Below are 15,684 nucleotides of genomic sequence, written 5' to 3' on the forward strand. Positions count from 1 at the left end.
AACTTACATCCGACATCCAGACTACTGTTTGGGGGCCTGTAGATAACTCCCAAGAGGGTCTTTTTACCCTTCTTATTTCTCAGCTCTATCCACACTGACTCTACATCCCTTGATTCTCGGTCCCCCCGCGCAAGGGACTGAATATCATCCTTTACCAACATGGCCACCCCACCTCCTCTGCCCGTCAGTCTGTCCTTACGATAGCACGTGTAGCCTTGAATATTTATTTCCCAGGCCCTGTCCACTTGAAGCCACGTCTCAGTTATCCCCACAATATCGTATCTGCCAATTTCCAAAAGAGCTCATCCATCTTATTCCAAATGCTTCGTGCATTCATGTATAGTATTTTTAATTTGTTACTGCCCTCACCCTTCCCATCAACTCCTATTTCACTCAACCTTACAGCATGATCCCTTTCTGAGTTTTCTGCCTCATTGATTCAGTTGTCTTTCTTGACTTCCCTTGTTCTAACTTTCTCTCCAATTTCCTTCTTAAACATCCAGTTTGTCCCCTCCCCCCAATTTGATAGAATGGTTCAATTTTCTTAAGGGAAATGAGGAATGGGCAATAAATGATGGTCTTGCAGCTTTATCCAACTCCTGTGACTTTTTCTTAATTCATTGAATGGGCTCACAGAACAATGGTCACTTAAGAAACACAGGTAATAGGAGCAAGAATGGGTCTCCTGGCTCCTTAAGCCAGCTCTACTAGGGCAGAACTATCAGAAAATTTCTGGTGGCCCTGTATCTTTCCCAGACTGAGGTTAAGATCTTTAGGGAAGAAAGAAGAGAAATCTGTGGAAAAAAGAAATTAAAGATGCCTCAAATATGTGATGAAGATGGCGGATTAAAATTCATCTGATAACAACCAGGATTTTGGGTAAAGGGAGGCTGTGGGAGATCCTTTAGCAAAAGGTCTCGGTGGATTTTTTCTTTGGTCCTGGTGCTCGGCTGCTGCCTGTTCGCCGGGGCTCTCTGTACACCTGGCGGGGCTCACCATATGCCTGGCGCAAATCTTTTGTGCTGAATGCTTGTTTTGGTTTGTTGAAGCTTTCTCCCATCATGGGCACTGTTTTCCTGCAATGTCCATGAAGACTCTTTGACCTCGAGGTGGTGAATCTATCTGGTGTGACTGTTAGAAAGTTCTTAGACTTTGAAACTGTCCTTAGTAGCTCTCCTCTAGAGATACAGGGATCCAAGACATAGCTGGAAGTGTCAGTGTCCTCCTCTGTATCTGTCAGCTCTTGTTTTTGTTCTGCCAGTGTCTCAGGAGAGGATGGTAATGTTTGGGGAGTGGCTTCTTCGACCATTACTTGTTCTTCAGGCAGATTTTTATAAAACTTATGGTCACACTGAGTGACCCATTCTGAAGTCTTTGTAGAAGAGGGTTTGACAGTACGTACATGATCTATAATATAGTCATTGTCTGAACTCTGGATTTCTTCTTGACCAGATACCCTACCTTCTAACCCAATGACAACGCTTCGAGACTTTACCACTGTGGTCTGGCATGCACTATAAGTCTGTGAAGAAAAATAATTAGCTGTTTTGGCCTTCTCCAAGGGAAACGAGAAACGAGTTTCCAATTTTGTTCGTCCTACTGATCCAGCTTTTGTTACTAATTTTCCATTAAGCCCAGCTTCTGCTGTATGCAGGAACTTTTGGTAATTAGCTTCCTCTTTTGTGTTCAGTGGGTTCAGACAATCATCAGATGAGGAAACAAAGATATCGACACATGAGTTGAAATTCCTGGGGTCCTGTGTAATTCCCAGCCTCAGGCTTTTCTCCCTCATTTTACGGGAGCTGGAGGATTGGTGGAACCCAAACCGGTGTTTTGGTGTCATGCTCACTTTCTGTTCTACAAGTTCTTTTTCATCTCTCGGAGTAATAGCAGAATAACTCTTCCTGTGAGATCCCATTGAAGGAGACATTAGACCCATGCTGTCTTCAAAGTTAGTGTCATCTCCATCCATATTGAAACGATACATGCTGGTTGCCTCGGTACTGTTTTGTCTGATTAGGTAGGAGGCATCACATTCTGAAGGACACCTTGAACGAGTGTGAGTTAGCTCAGCCTTATCAATACCAGCCAGAACTTCCATTGCATTGACCATGCGGCCAGAGAATTCCTCCAATTGGGCCAATCGAATGTCAACAGTTTGGAGTGACGCTTTCATGAAATGTTCTCTTTCATTCACCTCCTCCAAGCGCATTGCCATATTCTCCACTCTGAAACAGAAAAATAATTATCACATCAATGAGATCCAGTTTCTGAATGAAGTGCATAACTGCAATTTTACTCTAGCAAGATTACTTTAGATTCTAGAAATCTGAAATTAAAACAGAAAATGCTCTAAATTCTGAGCAGTTCAGGCAACATCTGCAGAGAGAAACTCAAATTTAATTAACTTGAATTTTAAATCAGGGTCAGGAAGCTGGTGCCTGAATTATCTCTAACTCTCAATTTAGTGCTACATCTGAACACTCTTCTAACATGATTTGGAGATGCCGGTGTTGGACTGGGGTATACAAAGTTAAAAATCACACAACACCAGGTTATAGTCCAACAGGTTTAATTGGAAGCACACTAGCTTTCGGAGCGTCGCTCCTTCATCCACTACCACTTGATGAAGGAGCGTCGCTCCGAAAGCTAGTGTGCTTCCAATTAAACCTGTTGGACTATAACCTGGTGTTGCGTGATTTTTAACTCTTCTAACTTGATTTCGAAATTCAAATATCCTAATTGTCTGGTGCTCAGCACCCAAACACTGAGTGTATTTAAGAGGGAAGAAGTGTCTGCAGAACACAAACAGCAAAGGCAGATGGGAACCCTGATGGAGCCTGCCGATGCATTGCGAAAGAACTCAGGAGAGGTTTTTAAAATCTCCAGCACAGGCACAAACAGGACACAGTGTATAAGATATAATCGAGGTAACAATAAAGGCAACTACAGAAGCATGAGGGAGGGACTGGGTAGAATTGTCTGGAAGAGGAGCCTAGCAGGAAAGACAGTGGAACAGCAATGGCAGGAGTTTCTGGGAGTAATTCAGGAGACACAGCAGAGATTCATCCAGAGGAAATAGAAGCATGGTACAGGGAGGATGGCTGACTAGGGAAGTCAGGGATAGCATAAAAGCAAAAGAGAAAGCATATAATGTGGCGAAGGGCAGTGGGAAACCAGAGGATAGGGAAGCTTATAAAGATATTTGCAAGTTTGGTGCAAGTGTATTCACTTTCCTCTAAGTCATTAATATATCAGGAAACTTTAGTTGCATGTAACAAGTATGAGACAATAATCCTGGATAAATCTAGGTAACATGAACGTTATAGAGGACAAATTCCTGAAATGTGATGGTTTTCTAGAACAGTATGTTGAGGAACTAATGAGAGAATGGTCTATTATAGGTCAGTTTTATATCATTAGAAAGGGCTAATTATTAACCTTATTGTATATTTTCTTTACAGTACCTGCAGATTAGAAGACAGAAAATATAGCCCTACTATTTTCAAAAATAAGATTAGAGAAAATTATTGGACTGAAGTCAGTAGGGAAAATGTTAGAATCTATGATAGATGACACAATAAGTGGATATTTAGAAAATAATGATAGAACTGCACAAAGTCAACATGGATTTATGAAAGGGAAATCACATTTGATAAATCTATCAGAATTTGGGCGGCACGGTGGCACAATGGTTAGCACTGCTACCTCACAGCGCCAGAGACCTGGATTCAAATCCCACCTTAGGCAACTCTCTGTGTGGAGTTTGCACATTCTCCCCATGTCTGTGTGGGTTTCCTCTGGGTGCTCCGGTTTTCTCCCACAGTCTAAAGATGTGCAGGTCAGGTGAATTGGCCATGCTAAATTGCCCGTAGTGTTAGGTGAAGGGGTAAATGTAGGGGAATGGGTCTGGGTGGGTTGCTCTTCGGAGGGTCGGTGTGGGCTTGTTCGGCCGAAGGGCCTGTTTCCACACTGTAAGTAATCTATTCTAATCTAATCTAAACTCATATGGCTGAAAAGGAAACACAGTTTGTTTTTATTTTGTATTAACCAGGACGTTACCAAGAACATCAATTTAAGTGAAAACCAAAATTTATGTGCGAGGGGAGAATGTTGATTGGTGAACAAGCAGATTCTGATTGTCTATGACAACATTTCCACCAATGTATCAGTTATTGGTGATTGACAGTTACTTGCCAAGCTTTACTGACATGTTTGGTTTAAAATTTAAACAAAGCTTTACTGTTAACTGTCAATCATCAGCAAAAGTCAATTTCTATACTACCAAATAATTATTGTAAACTTGTTAGAGTATTTTTGAGAATTCAACTAGCAGATTAGATGGGTGAGAACTAGTGGATCTGGTGTATTTCAATTTTCAGAAATCTTTTGATAAGGTCCTACACACAAGGTTAGATTGAGTACTAAATTGGCCTGGATTGAGAATTACCTAACAGGAGGAAGAGAGAGAGTGGGAATAAATGGGCTAATTTCATATTGCCAGGTTGTGACTATGGGAACCAAATGTAATATTTTCATAGAATCCCTACAATGCCGTAAGAAGCCATTTGCCTCATTGATTCTGCACAGACCCTCCAACGAGCATCCCGCCCTGCTGATCACACAGACCTAAGTGGGGATGCGAGGAGGGTGTAAAGAGGCTTCAAGAAGATTTAGAGCTGGTGAAGTCAGTCAGCAGGCATGTGGCAGATGGAATATAATGTGGAAGCATGTGAAGTTATCGCCCAGTGGTTCTGACATGCATTATTATGAGATGCTTTGAGAGATTAGTAATTGCATGCATCAACTCCAGCTTCCCAGATTGCCTTGGTCCACTGCAATTCACCCACTGTCACAAATAGTCCATGGTCGATACCATTTCCCTGGCCCTATACTCATCCCTGGAACATCTGTGAACATCTGGATAACAAGAATACCTAAGTCAGACTCCTATTTATTGACTTCAGCTCCACTTTCAACACCAAAATTCCAATAAAACTCATCTCCAAAATCCAAGGCCTAAGATTCTATTCTCACCTCTGCAACTGGATCCTCGACTTCCTGACCCACAGACTGCAATCAGTGTGGATAGATGGCAACACCTCCTCCACATTATCCTCAACACTGACACCCTGCAAGGCTGACTACTCAACCCCTTACTATACTCCTTATTCACTCATGACTACGTGACCAAATTCAGCTGTAACTCCATTTACAAATTTGCTGATGACACTACTGTAGTGGTTCAGATCTCAAACAACAACAAGATGGCATACAGGAAAGAGATAGACAGTTTAATGGCATGGTGTAAAGACAACAATCTCTCTCTGATTGTCAGCAAAACAAAGGAGCTGGTTATCGATTAAGGAAGTGGAGTGGAGGACATACCACTTTGGTTTTCTCCAAAGCTGAATATTTCCAACATTTTGTTTTTGTTTGAAATTAAGTTTAATTGAAGTGATTAAGTCAATGGAAGGATTTGGTAAGGAGAGAGAAACTATTTCCTCAGGTGGGGGTGGTAGAGAACAAAAAGGTGCAACCTTAAAATTAGAGCCAAGAGACTCAGGGTGATGTCAATAAATATTTAAATTACACAAAGGTTTGTTCAAAGCTGGAATTCTTTATTGTCAAAAGCTGTTGGAGAGTTGGTAGCAAACTGAACATTTTCAAACTGAGATTAATAGATAGGAAGAGTCAAACCAGACTCTGTTTCTCTCTCCACAGGCTCCGCCAGACCTGCTGAACTTAATGTGCAATTTCTGTATTTCAGATTTCCAGTATCTGCAGCATTTTGCTTTTATTAATAGGGTTTTTTTGGGATAGTTACTGAGGTTTAAAAAAAAGTGTGCAGATGAAGTTTAAATATGGATCAGCCTAGAGTTAACAAAATGGTAAAACAAGCTTAACAACTGAATTAAGTCCAATTGTTCCCACCTTCTATTCATGAAAGAATCATCAGCAGAAACAAGAAATTTTGCACAACACATGAGAAGTTACATGATGAGATTTATTCTAGAAACAAAATGAACAACCACCTTTCAGCAGTGATCCGAATCCGCTCATCATTTGATGATTGTTCTTGATCTTCTTTCTGTGTGAAGTACTGTTCCACACACTGCTCCTCAAACTCCTGCAGCTTCTTCAGTTCTTCCTCACTTAGGATTAGTTCTGTCACAAGGAAGGGGACACAAAGAAGATTATTCCTACATCCATGGTAAGAACATGGAAGTAAAAGGTGTTTAAAAGTCAATATTAATTGTCTGAATAAGCAAAGATGCAAGCACAGCAAAATTCTCTTTGAGGTGGAAATGGAAAGTGAAGAGGATTTTAAAAATTCATTCATGGGATGAAATCATCACTGACTGATCAGCACTTATTTCCCATGGGGGCAGTTAAGAGTCAACCACATTTCTATGAGAATGGAGTAACGTGGGCTACACCAAGTAAGGATGGCAGATTTTCTTCCCTAAAGAGAACTGATGAACCAGATGGGTTTTTATAACAATTGTTAGCTAACTTTTAAATGCCAAATTTTTATTGAATTCAGGTTTCACTCCCTGCAATGGTCAGATTTGAACCTATGTCCCCAGAACATTAACCTAGGGTTCTGGATTACTAATACATTACCACTACCCCACCATATCCCACTCGATGACAGGGAACAAGATAATAGTTATAGATGAGCAACCTTGCGTCTGTTCTAACATTCCAGGAGATCACAGTTGATCCACTGCATAACTCCATAGACCCACCTTTCCCCCATATCCCTTTTAATTTTTAGACTACAATTGATCAAGAATCAATTGCCATTTGCAGGGCAGTGTTCCAAATGTGTGCTGCCCTTTGCATGTAGATTTCCCCAATCTGATTCCCAAAACTTCTGATCCAAATTTTGGATAATGTCTCCATGTAGACTCGACCATTAGCAGAAATATCTGTTCCTGAAGTATCTTTAAAAGTTTTATTAAATTAGCTCCTAAACTTTAAATTTCCAGGGAATACGATGATTGTTGCTGTAATCTTTCTTCATAATTTAGTTCTTAGACTGGTAAATCTATCCTGAACTCACTTCATTGTCAAAATAGTTTTCCAAAGATCTTGCTACCTAGTAGTGCTCAATGTTTCAAGTATAGTCCAGCCAGGGCTTTGTATACATCTAGCATGGCTTTAACTCGGAAGGTTAGAATTGTATCCCCCTTTTTGATTATTTTTGTACATATTCAGGACATTTTAATAATGCATGTACATGAATTCCAAAGTCTCTTTGGACCTTGAAAGTTACTACCTTTGCACCATTTAGAAATTAGTCTGTTCTATCACATTTACCTACGTTGAAAACCATTTCAAAATCATTTTGTCGGTTTTCTCTATTAAATTTATTTTTCAATATCTCTATGTAATTTTATAGAATTAGGCCATTTAGCCCATCAAGTCTGCTCCGCCATTCGATCATAGCTGATATATTTCACAAGTCCATTCTCTGCCTTCTCCTTATAACCCTTCATCTCCTTACTATCAAGAACCTACCTATCTCTGTCTTCAATACAGTCAAAGGTTTGGCCCTCCAAGCCCTTGCAGAAATTAGTTCCATGGATTCACCATCCTCTGGCTGAAGAAATTCCTCCTCATTTCAGTTCTAAAGGGTCATCCCTTCACTCTGAGGTTGTGTCCGCAGGTTATAGTCTCTCCTACTAGTGAAAACATCTTCTGCATGTTCACTCTTTCTAGGCCTTTCAGTATTGTGTAGGTTTCAATTAGATCATTCCTCATCCTTCTAAACTCCATCGAGGAGACACCCAGAGTCCTCAACCGCTCCTCATATGACAAGCCCTTCATTCCCAGAATCATAGAACATAGAACATTACAAATCAGTACAGGCCCTTCAGCCTTCGATGTTGTGCTGCCTGGTGAAACCAATCTGAAGCCCATCTAACCTACACTATTCCATTATCATCCATATGTTTATCCAATCACCATTTCAATGCCCTTAAAGTTGGCAAGTCTATACTGTTGCAGGCAGGACATTCCACATCCTTACTACTCTGAGTAAAAAACCTACCTCTGCCATCTGTCCTATATCTATCATCCCTCAGTTTAAAGTTATATCCCCTTGTGTTAGCCATCACCATCCAAGAAAAAGGCTCTCACAGCCCACCCTATCTAATCGTCTGATCATCTTATATGCCTCTATTAAGTCACCTCTTAATCTTCTTCTCGTTAATGAAAACAGCCTCAAGTCTCACAGTCTTTCCTCATAAGACCTTCTCTCCATACCAGCCAACATTCTGGTAAATCTCCTCTGAACCCTTTCCAGTGCTTCCACATCCTTCCTGCAATGCGGCGACCAGAATTATATGCAATACTCCAATTGCGGCCACATCAGAGTTTTGTACAGCTGCAAAATGGCCTCATGGCTTCGAAACTCAATCCCCCCAATATAAGCTAACACACCGTATGCCTTCTTAACAACCCTATTAACCTGGGTGTCAACTTTCAGGGATCTATGTACATGGACACAGATCTCTCTGCTCATCCACACTACCAAGAATCTTACCATTAGCCTAGTACTCTGTATTCCTGTTGCTCCTTCCAAAGTGAATCACCTCACACTTTTCTGCATTAAACTCCATTTGCCACCTCTCAGCCCAGCTCTAACTTATCTATGCTCCTCTGTAACCTGCAACATCCTTTAGCACCATCCACAACTCCACCGACCTTTGTGTCATCCACAAATTTACTAACCCATCCTTCTATGCCTTCATCCAGGTCACTTATAAAAATGACAAACAGCAGTGGCCCCAAAACACATCCTTGAGGTACAGCACTAGTAACTGAACTCCAGGATGAACATTTCCCATCAACCACCACCCTCTGACTTCTTACAGCTGGCCAATTTCTTATCCAAACCACTAAATCATCATCAATCCCATGCCTCCGTATTTTCTGCAATAGCCTACTGTGGGGAACCTGATCAAATGCCTTACTGAAATCCATATACACCACATCAACTGCTTTACCCTCATCCACTTGTTTGGTCACCTTCTCAAAGAACTCAATAAGGTTTGTGAGGCATGACCTATCCTTCACAAAACTCTGTTGACTATGCCTAATCAAGTTATTCCTTTCTAGATGATTATAAATCCTATCTCTTATAATCCTTTCCAAAACTTTGCCCGTAATAGAAGTAAGTCTCACTGGTCTATAATTAACAGGGTTGTCTCTACACCCTTCTTGAACAAGGGAACAGCATTTGCTATCCTCCAGTCTTCTGGCACTATTCCTGTACACAACGATGACATAAAGATCAAAGCCAAAGTTTCTGCAATCTCTTCCCTAGCTTCCCAGAGAATCGTATGATAAATCCCATCCAGCCAAGGGGACTTACCTATTTTCACACTTTCCAGAATTGCTAACACCTCCTCCTTATGAATTCAATCCCATGTAGTCTAGTAGCCTGTATTTCAGTATTCTTGTCAACAATATTGTCTTTTTCCTTTGTGAATACTGATGAAAGATATTCATTTAGCACCTCTCTTATCTCTTTGGACTCCACGCACAACTTCTTGCAAACATCCTCTAGATTTCCTCGAACACCAGCACATCCTTCCTTAGATATGGGTCCAAAATTCCTCAATATTCCAAACACAGTCTGACCAGAGGCTTATACAACCCCAGCAGTACATCCCTGCTTTAGTATTCTAGTTCTTTCAAACTGAATACTAACATTGCATTTGCCTTTCTAACTGCCAACTGAACCGGCATGTTAACCTTAAGTGAATCCTAAACCAGAACTCTTAAGTCTCTTTGTGCTTCAGATTTCCGATGCTTTTCGCAGTTTAGAAAATAATCTTCTCTATTCTTCCTACCAAAGCGCATAACCTCACACTTTCCAAAATGTATTCCATCTGCCACTTCTTTGCCCACTTTCATAGCCTGTCCAAGTGCTTCTGCAGCCTCACTGCTTCCTCAACCTTATCTGTCCCTTCACCTATCTTTGTGTCATCTGCAAACTTAACAACAATGCTCTCAGTTTCTTCAGCCAGATCACTAATGTCATCAGGTTTTGCATCATAATCAAATTTGGATCAGTGGATTTCTAACCCATCATCTAAGTCATTAAGAAATACAGTGAATAGTTGAGGCTCCAACAGATATCCTTACAGAACATCAATAGTCACATCCTGTCCATTATCCTTGATCAATCTTTTGTTGTTCAACCAATTTATTGATGAGGTCAATAATTTGCCTCTAATTCTATGAACCTCAACTAAGTAGTCTCCTGAGAGGGACCTTATCAAATTTCTTCTGAAAGTCTGTATGAATAGCATTTTAAAACCTAATTAAAATATTATCAGGCTTTCGCTTTAGTCCTTTATCACAATGTTTTCAAGCCATTCAGTCACCCCATCCTTAATTATAGATTCTAGTAATTTCTCTACAATAGATGTTTGGCTAACTGATCTCTAATTCCCTAGTTCTACTCTCTCATATTTCTTAAATAGCAGAATAGCATGTATAATTCAATCTAAAGCATGATTCCAAATCAAGAGAACTTTAGAAGATTATTGTTAAGGCATCAACAATATTCTCACTAATTTATTTTTAAAATGAGAGATATGAGCCATCTGTTCATTGGCACCATTATTTTCTTTATTACAGTTATTATACTTACAGTAATTTGGGTGGACCTGTTCCAAATATTAGTTTTTCTGGGGTATCTGGCCATAGCAGTCTCTGACTCAAATGTAAATAATTACCAGACCGATTCAAACTAATTATTCAGTATGTCCATCAGTTCCTTGTTTTTGTGGACAGTACCTTCATTATCAGTTTAAGATCCTACATTGCTCCTGACCAACGTTTTTTTCCTAATATAGTTATAATGACATTTTTTTGTTTTGAATTTGATATCCCTTACAAATTCCCTTTTATTTCATATTTTTATAGTTTTTAGACTTTTTATTTATCTCTGACATTTTTTGTATATTTCCTACTTACCAGGAACTGCTACAGGCCTTCTGCCATGTTCTCCATTCAAAGATTTACCCTTTTTTTGTTTACTTTTGGGATGTGGGTGTCTTTGGCCAGGCCAGCATTTATTGACCATCCTTAATTGCCAGTTAAAAGTCAACCACATTGCCTAGAGTCTGGAGTCACATGCAGGCCAGATCAGGTAAAGATGGCAGATTTCCTTTCCTAAAGGACTTTGGTGAGCCAGATGGGTTTTTCCAACAATTGACAATGGATTTATGGTCACCATTAGACTGTTAATTCCAGATTTTTATTGAATTCAAATTCCACCATCTGCTGTGGTGGTATTTGAACACAAGTCCCCAGAACATTAGCCAAGTATCTAGATTAATAGTCTAGCGATAATATCACTAGACCATTGCCTCCCCTTTCCTGTTTACTGTCCCATCTCATTGAAAACAGCCCAATCTAAATCTAGGATTCAAGTTGTTATTTACTCCACCCTTTCAAATAATTGAACTCAATCGTATTCAGATTACTGTTAGATAAATATTTGTGCACTGTCAAGTCATGAAGTAAACTTGGCTCATCACTAAATATTAAATGGATTGCCCTCTTTATCAGTTTGTGAATATATATTGTTGCAGAAAACTACCTCAGACACATTCAGAAAACTGACTCTCTTTGACATGATTTAGTCTGTTTATCCAAATCTATGTGAAAGTTAACATTGTGTCTGAAGATCACTGCCTTTTCTGTGTGCTTGTTTCATGTCTGTATTTATGCAATCTACCATTTCACAGCTGCTACTTTGTAGGTTTGGTTAGGGGCACTATGTAAAACTCACATCATAGTGTTATACTTTCTATTTTTTAACTCTGCCCATGATTCATCACTGCTAGCTTATCCCTTGCCCCTCATCATCAAACTGATTTCATACTTAATCACAAAGGCTATTTCTCTCCATTTAGCATCTTCCGAAACATGCCTGTAGACTTCATAACCTGATATATTTATTTGATATATTTCTATTAACCTGGATTAATTTAGTTCCCAATCCTGACCATCTTATAGCCATGTTTTGGAAATAGTTACCATTTCATAGACTCCAGTTGAATTTACCCTTGCAGTTCATTCAATTTGTTTATTTGGCCACATACCCTAACCTGTCCTGCTTATATGTTCTTTAAGCATTTCTTATTTATCTCTGCTGTTTAAATTAATTTACATCTTTTAGTTTCCTCTTTTCCAGAGTGATAAAAGCACAATTTTGAACTATTACTCTACTTTCTATCCTTTCTTTGAGCTATTATCTAAATGATCTTTTCCACCATAGCCCTACTCCATTTACAAGTTGTGACCATCCACTTCATCCTTTGTACTCAGATTCTGGTTCGATTCCAGTTCAGGTGGAATCCATCCCAATTTCCTTTCAGTAGTAGTACTGCTATCCCTCTTTCCCACACGGTTCTTCAGTTTCCCTTATCTATTTATTCCTTCACTGATTTGCTTGTAACTCAGGTAATGATACAGACTTTGTAACTGTTGAGATCTCAGAGAGGGGAGGGATAGAAGGTGTTTACAGTAACTGCTGGTTAGGAGACAGTAGTTGGTTGAAGATCCAAATGATGGGGTTGGAAACAGGCAGGGCTTAAGGCCCAGTTATTATTAGGAGGAAAGTGTACACACTCAGTCCCCGATCGCGTTCTTCCATCTCCTTGTTCTTCCTGCGACAGCACTGCTGCACAATCATGGACAAATAACTGAAGACGATCAGTGGTGGTGGGAAAACAGGCCTTTCGTGAAATGTCAAGATTAGCTGATAACGCTGGAACTTCCAGACCTGGTTGGAAATGGAAATCACCTCCAAGAAGGTGTTGCTGCAGAACAGAACACAAATCCCAATCAACAAACAGACCACAAGAGGAGCAGGTTCTATAGTCCAAGGGAGAGGGAAGAGGGAAGGAAGAGATTGAAGGAGAGAGAGGAGGGGAGGAGGTTACTTGCAGTCCAGTGCAGGGAAGCAGACAGGGAGCAAGAGGGAGGGTAGTGCTTGGGGGAGGGAATAACAGAGTTTTATAACTCAGGATAAGAAAGAAATTAAACAGGGAATCCTTATATCAATCCAGAGAAAATGAAGAACAGTTTGAGCAAGGTGACTGGAGCTTTAAAGGAATAATAAAGGAATGTTCACAGCAGTATGATTCATAAACATTGAAGACAGCAGGAAGGACATTGTCAGCTGCTACATGGCTGATTATAATTTGCAGTTTCTTTAAACCATCAGTTACTACATGGTTGCAAAGTTGAACATGTTAACTGTTCCGATTCTTACTTGAAGACAGCAATCAGCAGATTTACGAGCAGGACATTAGCGACAAGAAGGTAACATGCCATGATAGCAGGAATAATCCAGGCCCCAGGGATACAGGGAGGGAGCCGCTTCCCATCATCATCAAACAGGTTCTCTCCACAAGGAGCTACAGGGGAAGAAATTCCTCACAGTTTAACACAGAAAACACAAGGTGCACCAACACAAGCTCAATGCCCTATCTCACTGAATGGATTCATTTTATTTCAGGGACATGACCCCACTCCAATTGTTGTTTGTCCCTTATCACTTGAGAAACTGCAGAGATCCCATTCGCATTGTCACGGAGGATTGAGGCACAGAATGACCAGAACAAAGGGGTCACAACTTTCCAAACTGCAGGAAGTCACAGTTTTCCAAACTGGGAGTGAGGTTACACCTTCCCAAACCACAGGGGATTAGGGTAATACCTGCCAAAGCAGAGGGGTCAGGCCTATGTGGGCAGATTTGTGGTAGATATTTGGAGGGGGTTGATAAGTGCAGTTGTGAGCAGACACAGATGTTGACACAAATCCACACCCACTCTGGATGGCTACCTGCAACCCTATATGTGGAATGTGTGAACATGGGCTAAGTTGCCCACACTAGACAGTAGCTTGAAGTGAGTCACAACTTATGAGCAACTCACACAACATTGCTGAATTTTACAGAAAACTGGAAATGTTTAACCTATGAGGCTACTGAATCATGTATGTTGTTGCGTTTGATAGAACAAATGCATAAACTACAAAATCTTCACAGCCAGACTGCCCTCGCCAACTTGGAACAACTTTAATCAATCTGGCTAGCCCCTGTAACTGCTGAATTCCAGCCTTTTAAAGATCAAAATAACTTTAATAATGAACAAAAAAGGCTCAGTCAAATCTGGTCGGTTTATGGCCAAGCCTTTGTAACAAGCAAACATAAAATCACAAACACAGAAACTAGACATCGTCACATCATACCCATAATACACACAGACTACTTCTGTCATTTAACAGCATCTACAGTCACACACTTACGATTAATTTCCATGGCGTATACTGGTTCAAGATTTCATCACAGCAGGAGCAAAAATTAAGAAAGTAAAGGAAGACAGTGAGAGCAAATCTCCACAATGTCACAAGCAAGAATTCCTGCCATACATATTCATAACAAAACCTTGCAGTCCCAGGGAATGAAATAAAGAGAGTACAGGCCAAGAGACTGTAATCAGCAAATACTAAATGAGATGGACACTCTCAAATTCTGACTTTTCATATTACATATTGACAACCCAGTTTTACTGTCCATGAATGCAAAGATTAGATGTGACAGACAACATTTTGCAGTTAATTTTAAAGCTGCCATAGATTTTCAGAAGGAGCTCAAATATCTGAAGTATTTTCCTCTTTGATATTGAGAGATTGGGCTAAAGGTGGCTCAGTGGTTAGCACTGCTATCTCACAGCGCCAGAGACCCAGATTGGATCCCACCTTGGGCACTATCTGTGAGGAGTTTACACATTCTCCATGTGTCTGCATGGGTTTCCTCCAGGTGCTCTGGTTTCTTCCCACAGTCCAAAGACATGCAGGATAGGTGGATCAGCCATGCTAAATTGCTTATAGTATCCAGGGAAATGCACGGTGACAGGGATTGGATAAAGGGGTGGCTCTGGGTGGAACAGCCCACAATATGTCAGGATGTTACTGCTTCAGACATGAACAATGGCAGTAACCCATGACATCAGCTTGGCTGCTTTCATATTTATTATTTGCCCAAGGAAACAGGAAACGGAGTCTTACTATAAATTCTAGTCTTACGGTCTATCTGATCCGCAAACACCTCTCCATAGATCATCCAGTAGGGCATGTAGAAAATGTTCCGGGCTAATCTCCAGGAAGGCTCCTCATCTGGATGTAGAATGGCCTGTCTTGACACCCCAAAACTCATCAGGACCACTAGCATAATGACCACAAAGTACAGCATGTCGACCATCTGGAAAACAACACTGAAAGTCATTCCATCACAAAGATGCATTATATCACAGAGCAACCATCACCATAAAGATGTCAGACAGGAAACCTGAAGTCTTCATAAAACTTCTAATCGAATGTATCAATTTTTCTTACACTGACCAGACCCCACTCCTAAACTTTGCCAGTATGTTTGTAGGGGAGGTAATGGTCCAGTGGTGTTATTGCTGACTCTTAACCTAGAAACCCAAGTAAAGTTCTGGGGACCTAAGTTCAAATCCTGCCACAGCAGAAGATGGAATTTGAATTCAATAAAAATCTGGTATCATGAGCCTGTGATCGTCGGGAATCCATTGTTGATTATGATTAAAAACCCATCTGGTTCATTAATGTCCTTTAGGGAAGGAG

At 40.4% G+C, this 15,684-nt stretch overlaps 1 protein-coding gene across 5 annotated transcripts in view; it reads right to left on the reverse strand.

The window, feature by feature from the left end:
* Positions 1-451: 451 nt before the first annotated feature.
* Positions 452-15,684, reverse strand: part of LOC122542515 (transient receptor potential cation channel subfamily M member 1-like) — a 74,936-nt gene continuing 59,703 nt past the window's right edge. For 2 of the 5 annotated variants that reach the window (XM_043680329.1, XM_043680334.1), the window contains 6 exons: positions 15,106-15,298; positions 14,344-14,364; positions 13,307-13,451; positions 12,661-12,851; positions 6,036-6,168; positions 452-2,228 (listed from right to left, as the gene is read on the reverse strand). In XM_043680329.1, coding sequence (XP_043536264.1) covers positions 905-2,228; positions 6,036-6,168; positions 12,661-12,851; positions 13,307-13,451; positions 14,344-14,364; positions 15,106-15,298 — 2,007 coding nt within the window. In that variant the 3' untranslated portion in view covers positions 452-904. The remainder of the gene's footprint in view (positions 2,229-6,035; positions 6,169-12,660; positions 12,852-13,306; positions 13,452-14,343; positions 14,365-15,105; positions 15,299-15,684) is intronic. The other 3 variants (XM_043680330.1, XM_043680332.1, XM_043680331.1) reach the window with 3 other exon arrangements.

Source organism: Chiloscyllium plagiosum, chromosome 40 (genome assembly GCF_004010195.1).
Source record: "Chiloscyllium plagiosum isolate BGI_BamShark_2017 chromosome 40, ASM401019v2, whole genome shotgun sequence".
NCBI classification, from domain to species: domain Eukaryota; kingdom Metazoa; phylum Chordata; class Chondrichthyes; order Orectolobiformes; family Hemiscylliidae; genus Chiloscyllium; species Chiloscyllium plagiosum.